This window comes from Streptopelia decaocto, assembly GCF_964273445.1.
Source record: "Streptopelia decaocto genome assembly, chromosome: 2".
Taxonomy (NCBI): Eukaryota; Metazoa; Chordata; class Aves; order Columbiformes; family Columbidae; genus Streptopelia; species Streptopelia decaocto.
Genome location: NC_138655.1, coordinates 159290001 through 159310887, shown reverse-complemented (window position 1 = coordinate 159310887; position 20887 = coordinate 159290001). Strand labels below are relative to the sequence as shown.

Here is a 20887-nt window from a genome sequence, read left to right as displayed (position 1 = left end):
GGGTTTTTTGGGACTCAAATTTTCATTTCTGTACAGCTACAAGGAAGAGGTTTGGATTGGTTTGTGTTTGGGGTGTGTTGTTTGTTTGTTTTGGTTGTTGTTGTTGTTTTAGATTGGTTTTGGTTTGGCTTTGATTTTGTTTTGTTTTTTTTTTTCCCCCCCATGTGCTGACAAGCAGATTCATGGAAAAGGTGGCAACCTGAGTAATAGCTCAATACAGATTGGTTCATAATCTCCTCCTTTTATTTTTTCTGCTTAAAGACACATGCAAGTCTTAGTGGAAGACCACTGGGTCCTATATATATTCATGTTTGTGTATATGCTGTCTCAGAACTATCTGCAAAGTGCAAATAGCCTTGGGGGGTTGCAGACTTACCCTGAATCTTCATGTTAAGTTCAGGACAGTAACCCCAGTTTGTTTCAAAATGATGAACTTTGCAGTTTATCACAGGGTACACTTTTAATTTCAGGTACTGCAGCACCTTTTGACAAACACTAAAAAGGAGGGATTGTTTTCCTTGTGTTTGACATGTGGCTCGAGCTCTGTATGTCAATAAGCACAAGGAAGAAAACTGTGCACTTGTATGTACATTATCAAATGCTATAGTGAGCCTGTTCCCTTGTCTCTGTTTCCCTGTCTTCTTCATTTTCTCTCAGTTTTTTCTGTAACAGCATGATCCTGGTATTTCAAAACAAGAGTTTTCTTAATCACAAACCATGAAATAATTTCCTCAGGTAATTAATAGTTTATAAGGGTAGCGATTACAGGCATGAATAATAATTCTGTTTTGTTGAATGATTAATAAAAGATTTACAACAGGAGCCATAAGGAGATGTTACAAAGAAAGCAGCTTCCAGGATAATTGCCCAATCATCCTTCTTAAGGAGTGATTGTTTTAGGAAAGGGCAATGACCTGGGGATTCCTTGCCACTGTCCACACCTCAATGAAGCTCTAAAGAAACAGAATATGCAGTGTCAATAAGATGTATTTTACAGAACAGCTTTTCTTAACCCTGGAGGAATTGAAAGAGTGAAAAATATTGCAAGAAATTGTGGTTTTGTTTCTTGAGGAGAACTGTGTGGGGTTGGCTTGCAAGGGATTGGAAAGTCAAAGAGAATGTTTACTTTCTTTTATGTATGGTTTTTTATTAACAGGTATCCAATTGAACAAAGTTAAAACCAGCCACTTTTCTCACAGCTTTGTACAATTCAGTCTATGGGATCTTTCTTAAAGTGGTAAAATGGCAACGCTTGCCACCAGGCAGCCACAGCCTAGGACAAGAGTGACCTGCTGAGCACAATAGAGACATATCAGATACTCTGAGTTGGGACCTACTTAGGTCAATCACGGGAGTGTGGAGAAAAGAGGTATGAACACAGAGGCCAGGCTGTGGGACCTGGAATCCGCTTTTGTTAAGAAGGTGAAAGTGTAAACCATGATCTTTTCTTCACAGAAAGGGTTGTCAGGCATTGGAACAGGCTGCCCAGGGCAGTGGTGGAGTCACCATCCCTGGAGGGGTTTAAAAGACATGTAGATGAGGCTCTTAGGGACATGGTTCAGTGCTAAATTTAGGTTATGGTTGGACTTGATGACCTTGAGGGTCTTTTCCAACCAAAATGATTCGATTATCTAACCACAGCCCGGCACTGAGGAGCATCTCAGAAATGAGAACCAAGGGAACAGCTGCCTGGTCCAGGAAAGAGATGCACATGGGATCCCACCCTCAGTAGGATTTGCAGTGACCAGGACAACACACCAAGCAGGTTCTGAGCCAACTTGTCTAGGAGGCAGCCAGGGGTTGCCTGGAGAAGATTTAATAAAGGTTGGTCCATGGACTTCAGCGCTTAGGTGAAAAAAAGGAGATGGAAAAATAGGTACAGACAAACGTAAATGTATACTTGGGGTGTCATTTTATATTCCTGTAGTCCTGGAAGCATTAAACCTGCTCAGCTTGTCTGAGGCAAATTATGTTTGGGAGTGCTGTGTATGTGAGCAAGAGGATCTATGTGAGAGTGAGCAAGACCATCTTTATCAGTATGCCTGATGGATCAATATGCCTAATGGAGAAGGCTTTGGGCTAGAAATACAGAGAAATGCTTTTCAAAACTGAAGAAGTCTGGAGAACTTCTATTCCTTCTTTTGCCTTTGACATGTTATATGACCTGGGTAAATCACTTGAGCTTTTTAGCAGATAGGAAATCGATACAGAAAGTGAGAATAATTAGACTGCTTGAGCTTCCAATAAAGCATTTTAGGACTCCTTGGCAAAAGAAAACACTAGAAAGCAGAGAAGAGTTTCCTGTGTGCCTGAAAGCCCGAAGAAACACCAGGTTGGTGAGCAAAACGGAGCTGAGGTCAGAAATATTTTTCTAGGGGAACATTTCTTGCCTGAAGTATTATCTATCTGCCTTCTAAAACTCTCCTACAAGTGCATTATAATTCTACAGGAAGAGCAAAAAATACCCCAATCATAACATGTAAGAAAACCTCTCTTTACACAAAGCTTCCCTTTCAGGATGATGTTGGCTGATGTACAAAGTAATAAGCATTGGTTGGATAACTGTTTTTTCCTTATTTTTGTCTGAATATTCCTCATTCACAAAGCATGTGGACAGATAATTTTCTTTTAAATCTCCTGAATGTCTGACCACTGTTACAATTACAAAATGTCACTTCTGATTTCTAGAAATAGCAAGCGGTTTACTGGTGCATTGTGAATCCTACCTGGCTCTATCTTGTCACTGCAACAATCAGAAGAAACCCACCAAAGAATAAGGATGGCACATGAATAAATAATTGCTAGCCCCATGATTCAGTCCCTATTTTTAGATGCTTGCTGTTTTTCTGAGACTTTGAAAAAAGGCTAAGAATAGCATACACATGAAGTGACATCCCCTTTATGCAACACAGGTTTTTTCTGTCTCATTTTATATGAATCCTATGAAATCTGAGCAGTTAATCTAAGGAATTCATGCCATGCAGTTCCTGATGGATTTACTGGGGATCATGGCAAATAAGTACCCAAGAGAAAAAAAATTTGCTTAATACCAAGTAAAATGTCTTATTTTTGACATTCAATGAACAGAAGTTATTTGGGGGAGACACTGGGAGAATCCTGCAATATCCCAGTGTTTAGGACACTCTGAAAAGCAGGAATCCATTGAGCTGGGTTCAAGTTCCTCTTGAAGTCCAATGTGGAAGGACTAGAGTCAAAGTACTCCATGTTGTGATTAACTTTTGGGCTATAATGTCCAACGCTGGAATGTTTTGTTTTATTCCTGTGTTCTTTGAATTTTTCTAATTTTTTTCTTTTTGAAGGGTAAAACCTGGGTCAAATTTACCAGACTTAACAAGCAATTCTTGTTGCCCCAAAAATGTATATTTCAAAAATCATTTATTCAGCTCAGAAAATGTCACCCAACTTTAGGGCTGGCACTGAGACAAGACAGGTGTTCTCCACTGTCTATTCTGATTTTAAAGGCCAGTATTTCACAGAACCTATTTTAATTTTGCACACCTAAGGAAAAACCTCACTTATTTGTGTTTGATTTCAATTGGCAAACTCCACATAAATACCTCCATTTTGGTGGCACCATTGACTTGGTGCTATGCATCCTGCTTTGCTGTGCCCTGAAGCCAGTGTAGGAAAGGACTAGTAAAATGTGCTGAACAAGGTTACCTTGCAAGTAGTCTAAAATTACAAGGTTGAACTCTGCCTTGGTAAATATGCAAGTTTAACCTACCCCAAAAAGGAAAACAACTTATTCAACTTGGTCAGAGGGCAATGCAGAGACAAAAAGAGTTTAATAGTTGTCTTAAAAGGGAGGTAAAGTATGTGTGTATATATATATTTAAGATATTAGAAAAAAATGTTCCCAGTGGAGAGATTTAATAGATTGTCTCAAATAGTTGTACAAAGCAATTACTAGAAATTTTTGGGGCATACGCTCTTAAATTTGGACTGAATAAATCCTTTTGGTAGGGAGGTGGACGACATAACCCACTGTGATTTCAGTTGTTTGCTGCATCTGTGATTCTCTGAGATTGGTGCAGTCACTGCTAACTTCACTTTCCAAAACTTTGCACTTTCTAGTTTGTTCAGTGGGGGTTTTGGTTTTTGTGGTTGATGGACCCTTCATTTCAGCTTGGCTGACAGCTAACATGGATCAGCAAGCTTTCACAGCAGTCAGATTCCCTTAGCTGTGCATAGCTCTGAACAGACAATGTTTTATTTATTTATTCATTTGCCTATTTATTCCCTTCACACCAGTAGGAGATTTACTTGTCTCCTGACTCTGTGCATGGGATCCAGGGGCAAAAGGCATAAATAGAGAAAGGAGATTTCCATTTTAATGATGACTGAAAATGTAAACCTTGTCAGAAAGTCATCTACATGAGACACAGCAAGATGACTAAAATCTTTCTGGAAACCAGCTTAGTTCCAGTTGTCAAGGACAAGACCCACTACAGTAGTGCTTGCACACAGTGCTTGGAATTTTCTTTCACCCGCTAATGACTTGAAGGATGTGCTTAACTTCCTGCAGAGAATTACATCCACTTACCTTTACCCTCTGCTCCTGTCTGTTGTTTGTTTCATGCTTTTAATGGACTTTTACTGACTAAATACAAGCCTACCACAAGGCAAATCTATACTGATTGAGTTTCCGCTACCTAAAAAGCTTTATGTTCTTCAACAGACTCAATTAAAAAAATAAATTAAAAATTCATCAAATACTCCTCTTTGCGTACTCTATTTGGAAGTGTGACATCATCTGCTGCTGGAAATTAAATTAGGGTCAAGGTTTTACCTCCTGAACTCTTATAAAACAGTGGACCTAAGCTGCATTTTAGAGTTGTTCCAGAGCATAATAGTGTCCTGCTAATCAGAGAATCATGGGACGGTTGAGGTTGGAAGGGGCCTGTGGAGGTCATCGCGTCCCACCCTCTGCTCAAGCAGGGACCCCTGGAGCTGGTTGCCCAGGACTGTGGCCAGATGACTTTTGAATATATCCAAGGATGGAGACTCCACAACCTCCTTGGGCAACCTGTGCCAGTTCTCAGTCACCTTCACAGTAAAAATGTGTTTCCTGATGTTCAGAGGGAACCTCCTGTGATCCAGTTTGTATCTGTGGTCTTGTCACTGAGCACCACTGAGAAGATCCTGGCTCCATCTGCTTTGCATGCTCCCTTTGGGCATTTGTATGCATCAATAAGATCCTCCTGCGAGCCTTCTCTTTTCCAGACCAAACTGTCCTAGCTCTCTCAGCCTCTCCTCATGTGTGAGGTGCTTCAGCCCCTGTGTCCCTCTGTTGAGCTCTCTCCTGTATGTCTGTGTGTCTCTTGTACTGGTGAGTCCAGACTTGGACACAGGACTTCAGAGGTGTCCTCATCAATGCTGAGTAGAGAAGAAGGATCATGTCCCTTGACCTGCTGGCAATGCCTCCTTGCTTGTCCTCTGGACTGATGGTTAAGCAGAAGCAACCAAGTGCCAAGAGTGCTGCTAATAATCTACAACAAAAGGAAATCAACAGTTTCAAAGTCAAAGAGGCCACAGACTGAAGCATAGAAATGAATGTTGGATGGTGTGTCAAAAACCATGTGTATAAAAGCTGTGTGTTGCCTGTGTCATTATGAGCACAGAGCACAAATAACCACAAGATATAACCACCAAAACCCTCTTAATTTATTTTCTTTATCTGTTCTTTAGAATAAAATCAGTAAGGAAGGAAAAAATAAGAGAAAGGAAAGTATACTGAGCTCTTCAGCATGACATTTGTCTGCAGAAATGAAAACTGCCACAATTTTTCTTAACAAGGAAAAAAGGGATGATGTTAATTGTTCTCATTAACTAATTGTTGCCCCAGAAAGACCGTGTAACTGTTCTTTTCTTCTTGAGTGTTCATTGTTTGTTTCTACAATGGAGATCTCCATCATGACTCTTCCATTTTCTCCCTGTTTTTCAAGACAATCGTTAAGAAAAATTCAACTTAATCCAGTCTTTTTCTGTATACGGTGCTTTAAGAAAAGGGCAACAATGCTTGTAGTACAAAGCACATTAACCCCAGTTCTCACTGGAAAAACAGGTTGAAAGGAATATTCTTCATTATCATCAACCACCAAAGAGATCATAAAAGTCTCTTGGTAAGTTCCCTCTTCTTTCCTTTACATGGAGAACACATCTTCCATTGCTGTCTTTCACAGAACCAATGGATCTGTCATCTTTTTGACATCTCTTTGCTGCTTTGATCACTGCTACAGCTCTGTGTGCCCTAGTGACTCAGCCTGTTATTGAGTCCAGAGTCTGTTATTTCTCCATCTTCTCTGTGCTGCTTTTGACAGTAAGTAGGGATGCTATGAAGCAGCTGTTTGCTGCTATGAAAAAGACTAAGCTGACTACCAGAAGTCACCCAGGGTCTTCTGAGCAGAGACATACAAGCTCACACGGGATGTTCAGCACATGCCAGACGTGACTGAGTGTCTGCGAACGCAGCGAGTGTCTCTCCAGTGCATACGCGGTCAGTCCAATGTCCGCAAGAAATGCTAAACTCACTTACTATGTGCCATGGGATTCATTTGTGCACAAACAAGAGCTACTTCTTCCAGATGCCTGCAGTGAAGCTCTTGCTCGCTAATATTACCTCATTCACTAAATCAGATATTTCTCCTTTAAAGCACTGGGTAAAGATCTCTATTACGTTATTAAAATAGATATACGAAAACATATTCAGTATGATTGGAAACTTGTTTCCATGTGGCTATTAGAACTAATGCTGTAAGACATTTGGAAGAAAGAAAGACCTTTGCTTTTGGGTATAAATCACTTATGACTACTGGAGTTTGGAATTAGACATTCCCAGAAGTCAGATCTACTTGATGTGTTTGTTTCTGAGAAGTGGCTGATACTGGAGGAGATTCTGGACTTTGTTTAATTTTTGGTTTTATCCTCCTCTTGACCAAATACTCGCTGTGTAAGAGATCTGGTGTGACAGCTCATAAACCCAAATCACTGTTTCTCGAAGAACTTTGATGTGGGTGTTGTATAGGATTCCTGAATTTGCACTGAAAGAGAGCTCAGAGGCACATTTTATGACCCCTAATATTCTAAGATTACACATCAAAATGGAGGTGGAAATGAATGGCATTCGTTACACTCCATCTTGCTTTGCTTATCACGACCCGTTCTCTAATACTTCTTTTAGGTAATAAATATGAGGCACATATTTATCCTCCTGAAAAGAAGGTTATAATGAACAGGGAAGGTGTAGTGTGGGAGACAGAGGTATCATGGCCTGAGAAGGTAGAACACATGGTTTGTGATGGTTCGCAGCTCTGCCATGGTCCTGCCAGGTCATTTTCGGGAAATCATGTATACACGTTTTGCTTCTGTTTCTGTACCTGGAAAATGGAAAGAACAATGAGAGGAGTGAAGGAAAAAGTTAGCTTGGATAGGGAGAGCACTCCTAATCTTTCTTTTTCAGCTAAGAGAAGTCTTTGAAATGAGTTTTGGGGTCAAATGGGTCCTCTTTCCCTAGTTTTGCTACAGAGACTCAGCATCAGTAACCGTTCTGCAGAGAGAGCTTCAGCGCCAGCTAAAAGGAGAGGCCAAGTACAAGGGCTCTTCAGGATGTAACTCAGATCCAACCACCTGAATCCCACTCAGACCTGGTCTCAGAGGAAAAACGTAAAACATGCCCCAAGACAGGTTCAGCTTGAGATGTTGAATAATAATAAACACAACACTGAGCAGTGAAGTTTAATCATCTGCTTACCCTTCAGGGGAAAAATGTACAAAAAGAAAATAGCCCAGATAATTGCAGTTTATACCTCATTTTCCAGTAAGAAAGAGAGGGAAATGGGTAAAGTTGTCTGTAAACTAGTGAGAGAAATGGAAACTGAGATCCTTAACCTTTAGCTCAAGTTTCTGTAGTTAATCCAACTGTAATGTCGTTATTTTATTTGGCCTCGTCACTCCGAAAAGAAACAGTGAAAAATTGCAAATAGACAAAAGCAACATGATATTGTGTTCTTTATGGATATGGTGTAATCTGGAGCATCTAGTGAACTGTTACTTGCTGCTTTCCACGTGGACTTTCCTTCTGTGTAAGAAAAAGCACTTTTTCAAAAAGTTTGTTTACCTTTTTCAAAGGTTGTCATCAACAGCACTTTTAGAAACATTGAGTCTTCTGCTTTTATTTGACATCTTGTTTTCCTGATGGTTGGGTGCTGAACTAGCACTGAACGACCATGGCAAAGACTCAAGAAGAAATTGGGTAAAGGGCAGCAAGAACATCATGAAGAGTTCATTAGGAAGTTGCTCTGTGTGTCCCTTGGGGATCTTTCTGAATTTCCTGTTTTATTTTAATTTTCTTGTTTCTAAGACACAGTTCAAAATAAGCATGGAAAAAAAACCTATTGCTGCGGGTTGGGTGTGCTTCTGATGAGTGGAGGAAGGTAATTTATATAGCAAAACTGTGCAGTTTTCTCTCTGCATTCCTTGGGATGAAGGGCACTGCTTTCCAGAAGTTGAACTCTCCTCCACACCCCCAATATTACTACACGTGGTTCCCAGAGCTCCTCAGGGTCACATTGCAAATGGACATTAAATCTCTCTGCTTCAGTAAAGGAATTAATGATTTTCATTTATAATACACTCTGGGAAAACTGGCACTTTGGAAAGAGATCCAAAGTGGTTTCATTTTCACAGAGGATGGGTGAACACATCCTAACCTCAGTGTACCTGTTTCTGAAACCTGCTCATGGACGTTCTTGTGTGGACTCCCCAGCCCGCCTGCTCCAGCACTGGGAGATGTGCTTGTCTTGCTTCTTTTTCAGGTTCTTTGAAGAAGTTTTACAAACAATGTTATTGCATAGGAAGACTCTAGAAAATTGGTACCTCTGAGAATGTTGCTTCTAGTTTACAGTGGGATAAATGAGAGGGGAGTAGAGCAATAATTTTACCATACACATACCATTCTCCTAGGTGGAACACTAAAGACCTAAACTTTTCTGTCCACTTTTGAACACATAATTTAACTGCTTTTTAAAAGACAATACTAACATTAAGCTTTCTCTTGCAACGCTCTTTTCATACCTTTACTGTCTTCTGGACCCATATGCTGTAAGTAAACATTATCAATAAGTGTCTTTAAATATTTTATGTCTCCCGGTATGTTTATGTTCTTTATTTCTCCTCTTCAGTGGCTGCTCTAGTCCTCATAGAGGTGGGATAAGTCTATTTGCCTTGTGAATAATCTATTCTGTAACCTTTTCTTAAAACTGTGAAATTACTAGGCTTTTTAATGTCCAGCACAGAGTGTTCATCTGTCTTTTATTTTGGTCCATACCAGGAAATGCCTACAGAGAATGCCTGGGCAACGGGACATGGGCTTCCAAGATAAACTACTCCCAGTGCGAGCCTATTTTGGATGACAAGGTCTGTATTTTTCCCTTCATTCTTCTCAATGACATTTCTCAGCATACGTGAATGAAAGCTAAGCTTAAGGTTAACGTACTAATTCGGGACTTCTGAGATGGATTCCATTTCTGTCTCTGCAACAAACCCTCCCTGTGAATTGAGGCAAATCACTTGTCCTCTCTCCATATCCCCTACTCACATGTTTTTTATAAAAGGGTGCTTTATTACACTTGGTCCCTGATGATATATGTTTATGCAGATCATTCCTCTTTGTTCAGATCCTACAGCTGCTACCATAGTTGTTAGTAATAATAATAGTAAGACCAAAATCATCTTTGGCACTGGAAAATAAGCTTTCACCAGCTGATTCCACCCAGTACCTATCAGTTCTAAGGTCTCAACAACAACTGACCTTTCTGGATCTCAATTTCATTTTTCCTTCAGCAAATATGTAAAGGGGCAGCAGCAGAAAAATACATAAAGAGCAGACTCAGGTCCCAGTGGTCTTAAAAACATTGAACCAATCTTGCATTACATAGGAATTTACAGAATGAAATTAGCATGTAGGGTTAAGCTCCTTCAGAAAGGCTGCAAGTAATTGTGCAAAGTCCTTTTCTTGTCAAATGACTCAGCTTTTCTTGAAGGTATTATAGACATTCACGAGAACAGTTTAAAGCTTCAAGCCTTTCATGCCATGTTCTCCTTCTCTTCCTCCTGTTTGAGTGCTATGGTGGGACATGAGGCCAAAGAGGTGGTGGGTGCCCCATTCCTGGAGACATCCCAGGCCAGGCTGGACGGGGCTCTGAGCAACCTGAGCTGGTGAAGATGTCCCTGCTCATGGCAGGGGTGGCACTGGATGAGCTTTGAAGGTCCCTTCCAACCCGAACTATTCTACAATAGTCTTTGTGCTGTCTCTCTGCCAGGTGTGACTTTCCCCCTAATAACCTAGGTGAAGCCCAGCAGCTCAGGCCTGGATATGTCTTGGGATTCATTCCACTCACTCTGTCATTTGAGTTGTGCCACGCTGGTTACAAACAGCGAAGAAGTCAAAGTCTCACCTGCTGAGGGCTACTTGCAGAGCTAATCTGGATTTAGTATGCAGGAACTATTTGAACTGGTGCTGTGCCCAGAACAGTCATGATGTGCTTTGGCACCCATCCTAAAAGATCCATGTTATTGCTGAATGTGGACTTTGACAATTGAATCAGAAAACAAATAGCTACACACCAGCTGTTGAAGAATGCCCACCCTTGCCCACTGGCTAGGTGATTTGGTGGTAGCCCACTCCTTCACACTATTGCTAGAGGCTGTTAGAATGGAAGAGAAAAATATACAAATATATAACTGCCATCCAGAAGGACCGATACACAAACAAGGTGGTCCCGCACAGTGGAGGGGCTCCCATGGTGATATAAGCTGATCTAAGCTGGGACCACCCCGGTGGGAATTTCTTTCCAAGTTGAAGTGAAAAACTAATTTTTGCTGGGAATGTTTTCAGACGGATCAGTTCCCTAAACCATCTTAATGCATTACTGCAGGAGGGATGAGGCCAGCACAAGCAAGGGAAGGGAAATTGTGGCTGAAGTTGAGAGGGACAGCAGGCCATGATAGCAGACCATCTCTGAATGAAGTGGATTTACACTTCCACAAAGCCACCCCCTCAAAAATGAGTAAGAGGGGGTGTACGTAGCAGCCAGGGCTGAGTTAGAGATTGGGGAACAGAGCTGGGCAAAGACTTGAAATTTTTGGTGTGGTTTAGCTGGTATAAGATCTTGAACTGACAGTAAGAGTCTGCTGTACCAGCTCTGGAAAATGCTGCAGTACTTTAATGACACTCTATGTGTTTGTCTGCATGACTTGAAGAGCTGCTATCTCTGCACAAGCAAATACAGAGGAATTCTATTTGAAGAGGCTGAAGGAGTATTGTGACTAGAGGACAGGATTATTTCCTTTACTCCGTTTTTGCTTTGAAAAACTTTGCAGCTATGGTGATAGCTTAAAACTTCTTAACTAGCACGTTCCTTAAACAGATGAAAGTACAGATGTTCTCCCACCCTTGTTTGCAAAAGCTTAAAATCTCATTTATTAGATCTTTAAAGATTTGCAGCAAGCTTTACAAATATTAATATTTGTGAATATTTTTGAAATCTCTACATAATGCTCAGTGTTACATATGAATATTTGGGTTGTTTGGTGATCTCAAAGAAAAAAAGAAATCCCCATGGATTTTCCTAATCCTCCATTTTGATTAAAGGTGAGATGCAAGCACACATATGGGTCTATTGTTATTTCTTGACTGATCCTAGCAGGTACTATGCATCAGCCAGGAGGTACCCCTGTGTTTCGTGTTTATTTTTAATGCACAAAACAATGCTACTTTCAGGCTTGGCCACTCACAGCCAGAGTGCTAAAGAATTACATGGCTTGACCTCAAATGCAGTGGCTGATACATGGGACAAGAACAGGAATTTTCAAGATCAGCCCTCAATCCAGTGCCACGTGCTTTATGCCAGAGTGCTGGTGATGTAGCAAAGGAAATTTTAGGGTTTTCTTTTCACCTGTGGGTCATCCTTAGAGACATAAGCTCCTGTAGCAAACATTCACTGATGGGTTACATTAGCAGAGTATTGCTTTACTTGAGGCCAAGACCCATGGCAGCAGCTGATAAAACTGTGCTCTGGGACTGTTTTGCTCCCAGATTCCCACTTTGGCTGGGATCTAGTTGCCTGCATGTAGTTATACAGTGTAGTTTAAAATGCCTCAGTGTATTTCCATGCACCTGGAATTCCTTCTGGAATTCCTGTGTCCTTCAGCAGCAACAACTGGAAGTCAGTCACCAGAACCAATGAGGAAGCACAGAGTCCCCTGAGTACACCTGAAGGGACATGAGACACCTGTGTGTGTATAACTGTGCGTAATTGTTCCAGATATTGGTTCAGATGTTGGGTAGATACACAAATGTTGGTGTCCTAATATCAGACTTCATCCCGTCTTCTGTATGATCAGTTAGCTCCTTCTCCAGGCACAAGAATTAGGTACAGAAATAATTTTGATCCAACTGGCTATTTGATGGCATAATAAATGACAAATGGAAAGCTTCTACTCAGCCGACAAGCTCCTGTTGTCAAAGGGACCTTTGCTGAATCTAGCATAAGTCTGTGCTCATCTTAGAAGACAAATAAAGAGTCTCAGGCAGCAAAAAATACATCTTAGCCTCCAAAAAAGAGCTATAAATTAGGAACTTTGGTCTTGTGTATGTTGCCTTTGACAGCTGGATATAAATTTGGCTCTACTAATGTTTTGAGGTGGTTTGAAGCTGTGTAGCTGAGTTAGCACCATGCCGGGCTTAAGTTAGTGTATCCTGCTTAGGAGCACAGTTACATTAGCCACAACTACCCAGCTTCCAGCTGGCTCAGAACAGGAAAGCAGTGAACTCAGAGGCATCTCTGATGACAAAGATACTTCCCAGTTGCTTCTGGAAGTCTTTGGAGAGGAGATACGGTGTCTTTAAACCAGACTGGTGATGAGATCATCCTGGCAACAGGGAGAAATTTAAATGACTGAATGGGGAAGGGAGAGCAGAGCCTTGCAGGAAGATCTGTGATGTAAAGACTGTTGGGACCTGTCAGGAAGTTCTGTTAGATGGAGAAAGATCCTTGTCATATAGAAGGCTAAGAGTGCTGCCATTAGGTGGTTGATTGTTCGAATCATTAGCTGATTTGGTTTAGAATCATAGAATTGTTTGGGTTGGTAGGGACCTTCGAAGCTCATTTAGTCCAACCCATGAGCAGGAACATCTTCACCCAGCTCAGGTTGCTCAGAGCCCCGTCCAGCCTGGCCTGGGATGTCTCCAGGGATGGTTCATCCACCACCTCTCTGGGCAACCTGGGACAGGCTCTCACCACCCTCAGTGTCAAAAATTTCTTCCTCATGCCCAGCCTGAATCTCCCCTCTTTAATTTAAAACCATAACCCCTTGTCCTATCGCAACAGGCCATGCTAAAAAATCTGTCCCCGTCTTTCTTACAGATCCCTTTTAAGTATGGAAAGACCACAATAAGGTCTCCCTGGAGCCTTCTATTCTCCAGGCTGCACAATCCCAACTCTCTCAGCATGTTGTTGTAGGAGGAAGGGTAGATTAGCAGTTCCATTTTACCTAAAGCAAAGGAAAAACATCCTCTGGACAGAATCTTTCATTAGCCTGCAGGGAGCCCAATGTGGTTTGGATTTCCAAAGCTGATGCAAGTAAAAACATGAGGTTGTGCTTCCTCAGTTTACGTGGTAGGAGCTGGCTGGTAGATAACTCTGCACTGTTGGATTGATGTGATGTGATTGTCGTGCATAAGGTACAACATGGAAGAGGATTCCAGTGATATGACCAGCTGTGGTCCAGACAGCAAGGCTAACAGAATGTTCGACCATCTCATTTCTATCTCCTTTCTAATGTAACAGCCCTCCTTCTAAGCCTGAATAGGATTTAAATCTACATTATAGTGGAGTGAAACATCTTGCTGGAAGCAGATGAGTGTTGGGTACCTGTAGAAGGTTGTTACCATTTTAAATGTATCTCTCTTGAAGAGGGTGAGACAGAAGAGTTACACAAGTATTTTACATGAACTGAGCTTTGATCAACACATGACTGATTCTGGGCACTTGTTCTTCATACCTGAAGGTATTCTCTCCAATTCTATCAGAGATGCAGATTGCATGTAGGCTGATGGAAAGTGATCTTGCCACCCCGTCAGGTTAGTTTTCATAGACGCTGAGGCGGTTCTTGTTTCTATGGTATTTGAATTTGCCTTCAGGAAATCTTATTAGTGTCAGGAAGAGAAAAAAAAAAAAAGAAGTCATTTCTGTTTTTCGTTCAGCATCAGTGTGTCAAATAAGAGCTTAATTAATTTTTTTTCCCATTAATTTTCTCATGTTTTGAACGATACCCTCTTAAAACTTCAGCAAAGTTGAAACAGAGATTAGGAGCCGAAGGAGGGAGCTGAAGGGTCAGATTCAAAGAGCAGGATCCTTGGCCTGGGAGGAACATTGTCATCTTCTAGAAGATTTCTAGCACTACATGAGCAATTCTGGACAATGCTTTTAGTCATATGGTTTAGTTTTAAAGAGTCCTGCAAGAAGCAAGACGTTGGGCTTTATGATCCTTATGGGTCCCTTCCAACCTGAGATATTTGACGATTCTATAATTCTGGGAACTAAGTAGGAAAGTAAATAAGCAATGCAGTTTGCCAGGGACAGTACAACATTGCATTTCAGGTAGGCACATCAGTTTGACTTTTCCTGTGTCCCCGTGACTTAAGGATAAATAAAACTCAGTGTGGAATTCAGATCTTGTGGTGACTTGTTTTGTTTAGTTTTTTTTCTCCTCAAGGCTATTCAGAAAATGAGCCTGTGTATGGGGAAGTTTATTTTAGCGGATTTTATAATAGACTTAAAAATACCTTACATGGTTGAGTTCTGTCCAGAAACGGCACATTATTCCCTGTGCTAAAGATATAGGCAGATTTTATCATGAAAATGATTCCAGGAGGGCATGCTCGCTCTCTGGCAGAGTGCTGGGAGATGCTATCTTCAAAAACAATGGAACAGATTCCCTACAGCGGCTGGTTGTAGTTTCATCCAAACATTCATTCACTAACAAATTCCTTTGGCTATAATAAAATGTTTAGGGAAATTGTTAGGAAAAAAAAAAAAAAAAGAAACAAAGGAAGTTCAACCAAAATTAGAAAACTAGTGCCATTGGTAGGATTCTACTTTTATATTTTTATCACAAGGGAGGAAATTTAGGTGGTTAGTTTTCAGAGGTCTCATTCTTCTGAAGGAGGACAACATCCCAAAGTTGGGAAAGACCTGCTTAACCTGAGAAGAAAGAAATGCCAAAACTAATAAATTTACATTGTTTTAAAAGGGATTTATTCTTTTAGCAGCAAACACCTTTCAACTTTTAACCAGCTTCAGTATTTATCTGAATAGTGTTTTTCTACCAGTTCCTAACCATCAGGCTAAGAGAGGAGAAATTTCTATTATTTTGAGGCCAGCAGTAGCCCACCAATAAAGAATGTTCCAGTTACATCAAGGTCAAAGTTTGGTCACATCACTAAATTCACTGATTTAGGTGGGAGCACTTTTGTACTTATTTTTATGTTTGCTGGGTCAAGAACCTACCAATAATCTCCTCAGCATCCCGGGAAATAGACACCGATACATTAAGTTTCGCCACATACTTGGGTTGCTGCTAAAAGCAACAGGTTTTGTGGTTTGTCAGGCTCTCTCAAAACCGAAAGGATGCCACCGGATTCCACCTCTTTCAGTCTGCATTGGTTCTGTCCTCAATTTGAAAGATAAGCATCATAGCTTGCAAGGAATGTGCCCCAGAGAAAAATCCCACTCTGTGGAAAGGGCTTATATTTTATTCTTACTGACAACTGATTCGGTTTTGTGTGAAAACCAAACCATTTGAGTAGGAAAGTGGCATAACCTAGTTATTTCAGAGCATGCAGTTTCCTTACACAATAATGTTTTATAACTTTTAAAACTGTAAGAAGACGTGTCTTTGGTAGTTTTGTCAGCCTAAAACAACAAAGTTTAAAAATAGTGTAATAATGAAAAAAAAATAAATCCTGAGGAAATTGCAGTGAAAAAAAAAATAAAAAGAGAGAAAAAATAACTTCTTTTTCTGAGATTTGTAACAAACCACGGACAAATCAATCCCAAGCTGAAATGAAACCAAGCCTGTACTCCTGTGCAGCGCATTTTGCTTATACATAAGCACCAGCTCTGCAGCTATTATATCATTTTAAAGTTGAGAAAAGTAATTACTGTTTCCTAAACTGATTTACTGTTCCGTAATGTCAGTGCTTAGAGAGTCATGCTGATTTAATCATGTTATCTCTTTACCTCCAGAGGAAGTACGCGCTCCATTACAAGATTGCTCTCATCATAAACTACCTGGGGCACTGTATATCAGTAGGGGCCCTTATAGTTGCCTTTATGCTTTTCTTGTGCTTGAGGTGAGTAATCTGTTTGCATGCTTTGAACTTGGTTGGGTGTACGACACTTACGGGCTTACTCAAGCCTCCTAATAACACTGTCCAGGTTGTGTATGGTGTTGAAAAATGGTTGTGGCTTTTACATTCCCAAGTATGTACATGGTTTCTTTGACTGATATATTGGGTGAGTTGTAATAGCGGCTTCTCTGCATAGGACCGAAAGCCTATTTATATGCAGGAAGAGAACTGTGCATGATTTATTGATGCAGCAAAAAATTCAGCGAGCACAGAGTGCTTCATAAGGGGAAACCAGGATTCAAGTGTGTCGTGTTGCATGTTGGGGGGGCAAGTTTTATTTTTTTATAAGGCAGCGCTTGATAACCTAAGGCATTTTACATTCTCTGATAGATAATGCCCAGATCTAGACCAAAGGAGATAGAAATAAATCTTTCTGTTTTTCTTTGGGTTAGTTTCAATTTTCCTTCTGCTAAAGAACTTAGAAGTTTTCTTAAACAGCAAGAGAAACATCTCTTGAGTAGCTTTTTCCCTATCAGTGTTCACAAAATCATGAATACAAACCAATGAAACTGCATAGAGACATTTCCCTGGTTCAGAGGTACAGAAGGGAGTTTGTGAGGTCAAATGCACATGTCAGTGAAAGAAAGTCTGTGAAGAAGAGTTAGGGCTACAGGGACAAAAGACAGGAGAGAAGGAAACTTAGTGGGAAGTAATGGGTAGATGTGTATCAGTTATCATAAGTATTGTATGTATTCAGCCTGAGTCATAGGAATATGTTTTAAAAGGAGTGGCCTGGCTGGGTATTTCTGTATTTGTTGGATTACTTGACTGGTATTTCTGTACTATTTGTGCTGTCTTGTCTAGGAGCATTACACCTGAACTTAGAACTAAGCGCACTAAGTGCTATGCAATGATAACCCTTAAGAAAAATCTTATACTGGTAGCAGAGGAGAAAAAGGTGGAGGAACCTTCCCCAGGATTACAAGAAGATGATAGAGAGTGACCTAAGTGAAAGAATTACTGCTGTCCTAGAGTGGAGCATCCCTACAAAGGCTTATGCTAAGTCTTCCTCTTGAGCATTTCTATCAAGAGGGTCTTTCTTACTAACAACAGGAATCTTCTTTTCAACCCAGCACCTACAAACAGAATAATCTATGCTAATGGAAAGAAAAAAAAAAGCTTAAAACATTCAACAGGAGCAATTATGGTGCATCAGTTTAAACTTCCATTTCATCCTTTTTATTGTGCATGTTATGTTAATTCTCATAGTGCTTGAAGACCTGAATTAATTTATACTGAACAAAGAATGCAAATTTTTCATTGTAACTGTATTCCCTGCTTTTATGCTGAATCTTTTATAAATGCTTGAGTGAATAATGCATAAACAGTTAGACAATATAGTATAAATGTATCCAGCTTCTAACACACAAGTGGCCTAGCTAATCTCTTTTAAATTATTCTTCAGGTATTTAAACTTTAAGTTTTATATTTTGTAATCATCTTCAGCCTTAAAACGAGTGCAGCAATTCAGTACTTCCCAGTATACGCTGTGAATTAAGGTAGTCCATCTTTTTAAATTCCCACTGTATCATGCAAAAAAATCTAGTGTCCAGCAAGCATTAACCAGCATGAACTAACTCAGTGACTGTAGAGTTACTTTTGTTTTTGAAAGTTCTAAATATGCCCTAGTGAAGGCAGTCCAGATTCATGTTGCATTACAGATTTCCCCTACACAAACTGAAGGTTTTGCACATCTTTATCACACCTCTTCAAAGTGTCCCAAGAGCAAATCAGTTTTGATAATTCGGTCCTCTTATTTGGGTCTTTTTTTCGTGTTGCAATTTGGATGGAAGAAGGTATCTGCTAAGTGGATGAAACAAGGAAATTTAGGTAATGCCTGGCTAAAAAAAAAAACAACAGAAGAACCTGAAGGCTAAATCTGATAGTCCTGAACCTTGGCCTGAAGTAGAAATCTATCGGTTCCTTATTCCTGCCCCATTGCATCCACCTACCTCACTCTGTGAGTGCCTGCTGAATTGAAGACAGACAAGACATCCAGTAAGGCTCAAGTTCTACATCTGCTCCATATTTTTCTGCTTCTCACACATCACTTGCTTGTTTTTCCTTTGTTCTGTCAGTGCAGCTGGAGTCCCAAAGGCAGTTCTGTCTGAAGGGACTGGAGCACAGCTGCTGTATTGGAACGTAACTGCTAGGAAGGGTTTGAGGTCTCGCACACTGGATTTTTTAAGACCAGGTTGAATATCTAGTTGACATGGCAAAGAGTGTTGCTTTGGTGATCAACTAGTGAGATGGGTATTTTGCTTTTGGAAATGAGCTTCACCATTACTGTTGCCCCAGCCCATGCAGCTGCTGCATTGATGGGAAGCTTATTCCTCAGTCGTGCTGAAGTGGGAAGGGGAAAGAACTGGATATAGTCCATGTTCTTCCAAATCTATCTTCTGACATCTTGTCCTCAGTTCCTTATGCAACCCTCTGTCCTCCATTCACAATCCACCCTCCACACCAGTAGAAACGTTCTACTGTCCTAAACTCTAGGCAACCATACATCAAAAGAAATTATGAGGATTGGAAAGCTCAGATATAGCAGCAAGTAATGAAATCATCTGTCATCTGTGTTTGTGCTGCCAGGAGAGACCCCAACACAACTGAGAATGGAGGAGAACTCAGCCAGGAACCCCCTTTGACTACAAAAACCTATTTCAGCCTTGTTTTCTCCAGTTCTGTCCTTTGTTGGCTGTGCAATGAAAAATAAGCCAGTAAACATTTCATTTAGCACCCAGATATTAAAAAGTGAAACCCAGCTAATGGGAGAGGACTCAATTTTTGTTGACATGCTGACTGAATAGAAATAAGTCATTGACATTTCTCCAAGTCAGGGATGGTTCCTCAAGGTCCAAATGTAGGTGGTATTAGAAAAAAAAAATACACAAACAGAATATGCTGAGAAGAAAAAATGAAGAAGAAGAAAGAGAGAGAAAGAGAAGAAAAATGGTTCATTTGTAAATGAACCGAATGTCCTGTAGAGCTGCATTGACCTCCAACTAAAGATCTGGAGAGATTTGCTCAGGGTACTTCACAGGGCATTGGTAAATGTATCTGCACTGCTGTGAATCTCACAGTCTGTATGTTATCAATAGTAAAAGTTGGGTCAGTCTCTCAGGTGCACACAGGCAGCTCCTGCTGACACATCTCTCATCGTCCCACATAATCACATCCTCACTCTAGTAAAGCAGAAAATTTCCATAGGAGGAATTCTGCTACCAGTAATACCAATCAGGCTGAAGAAAAAAAAATAACAGGCAAAAGGATTACAAGACTTATTTTGTTCTTTTGAGTGATATTTTTCCTTCACTCTTGCAGAAACCCAAATTGTTTTGTCTTGGTTTTTTCCTTATTAGTGTACCGTTATACCAGCCTCTGAGGTGGAATAAGAGTCCCTTGTAAAACTCCTGACTTGTTATTAAAAAATGTGCTGGCAATGGCCAGATCAGAAGATGTTTTATTTGTGCAGTAGTGATCAAAGAAGAAGTACGGGAAGACAAGTATTCATTCTGGGAAATGTCGAAGTCCCTGCTGAGTTTTGAATCCAATAAAGAAGGATGGTGCTGAAAGGAAGACAGTCTGGAGATTACAAATGACATATCCTTCTGCACAGGTTGCTGGATAAAGACAGCTCTAAAAAAAGCCAAACCCACAAACACTGAAATAACATCTTTTGTCACTGTATGGTGGTAATGAAAGCAAACTGATGATTTGAGGGAAACTTTGCTTTCCTGTTGCCCCTAAAGTTAATTCTTTCTATTTCCACTTTAAAATATCTGATTCTTTAATTCTTATAGGTTGGAGGTAGTGTCCCCTTTCTTTCTCGTGATTACAGCCAGATTTCCTAAATCTCATGTATTTTTTCTCCCAAAAGGCTGAAACATTTTTTTCTTGAAACAACATAGTTGATCTTTTTCTTTTTCTTTTCCTTTTTCTTTTTCTTTTTCTTTTTCTTTTTCTTTTTCTTTTTCTTTTTCTTTTTCTTTTTCTTTTTCTTTCTTTTTCTTTTTCTTTTTCTTTTTCTTTTTCTTTTTCTTTTTCTTTTTCTTTTTCTTTTTCTTTTTCTTTTTCTTTTTCTTTTTCTTTTTCTTTTTCTTTTTCTTTTTCTTTTTCTTTTCTTTTTCTTTTTCTTTTTCTTTTTCTTTTTCTTTTTCTTTTTCTTTTTCTTTTTCTTTTTCTTTTTCTTTTTCTTTTTCTTTTTCTTTTTCTTTTTCTTTTTCTTTTTCTTTTTCTTTTTCTTTCTCTTTCTCTTTTTCTTTTTCTTTTTCTTTTTCTTTCTCTTTTTCTTTTTCTTTCTCTTTCTCTTTTTCTTTCTCCTTTTCTTTCTCTTTCTCTTTCTCTTTCTCTTTCTCTTTCTCTTTCTCTTTCTCTTTCTCTTTCTCTTTCTCTTTC

The 20887-nt window shown here is 40.0% G+C and overlaps 1 protein-coding gene across 5 annotated transcripts in view; it reads left to right on the top strand.

Moving 5' to 3' along the window:
* The window catches only part of CRHR2 (corticotropin releasing hormone receptor 2), a 148013-nt gene that overhangs the window by 68622 nt on the left and 58504 nt on the right, over positions 1–20887 (top strand). For all 5 annotated transcript variants that reach the window (XM_082044646.1, XM_082044647.1, XM_082044648.1 and 2 more), the window contains 2 exons: positions 9350–9435; positions 16329–16435. In XM_082044646.1, the coding sequence (XP_081900772.1) occupies positions 9350–9435; positions 16329–16435 (193 nt within the window). The remainder of the gene's footprint in view (positions 1–9349; positions 9436–16328; positions 16436–20887) is intronic.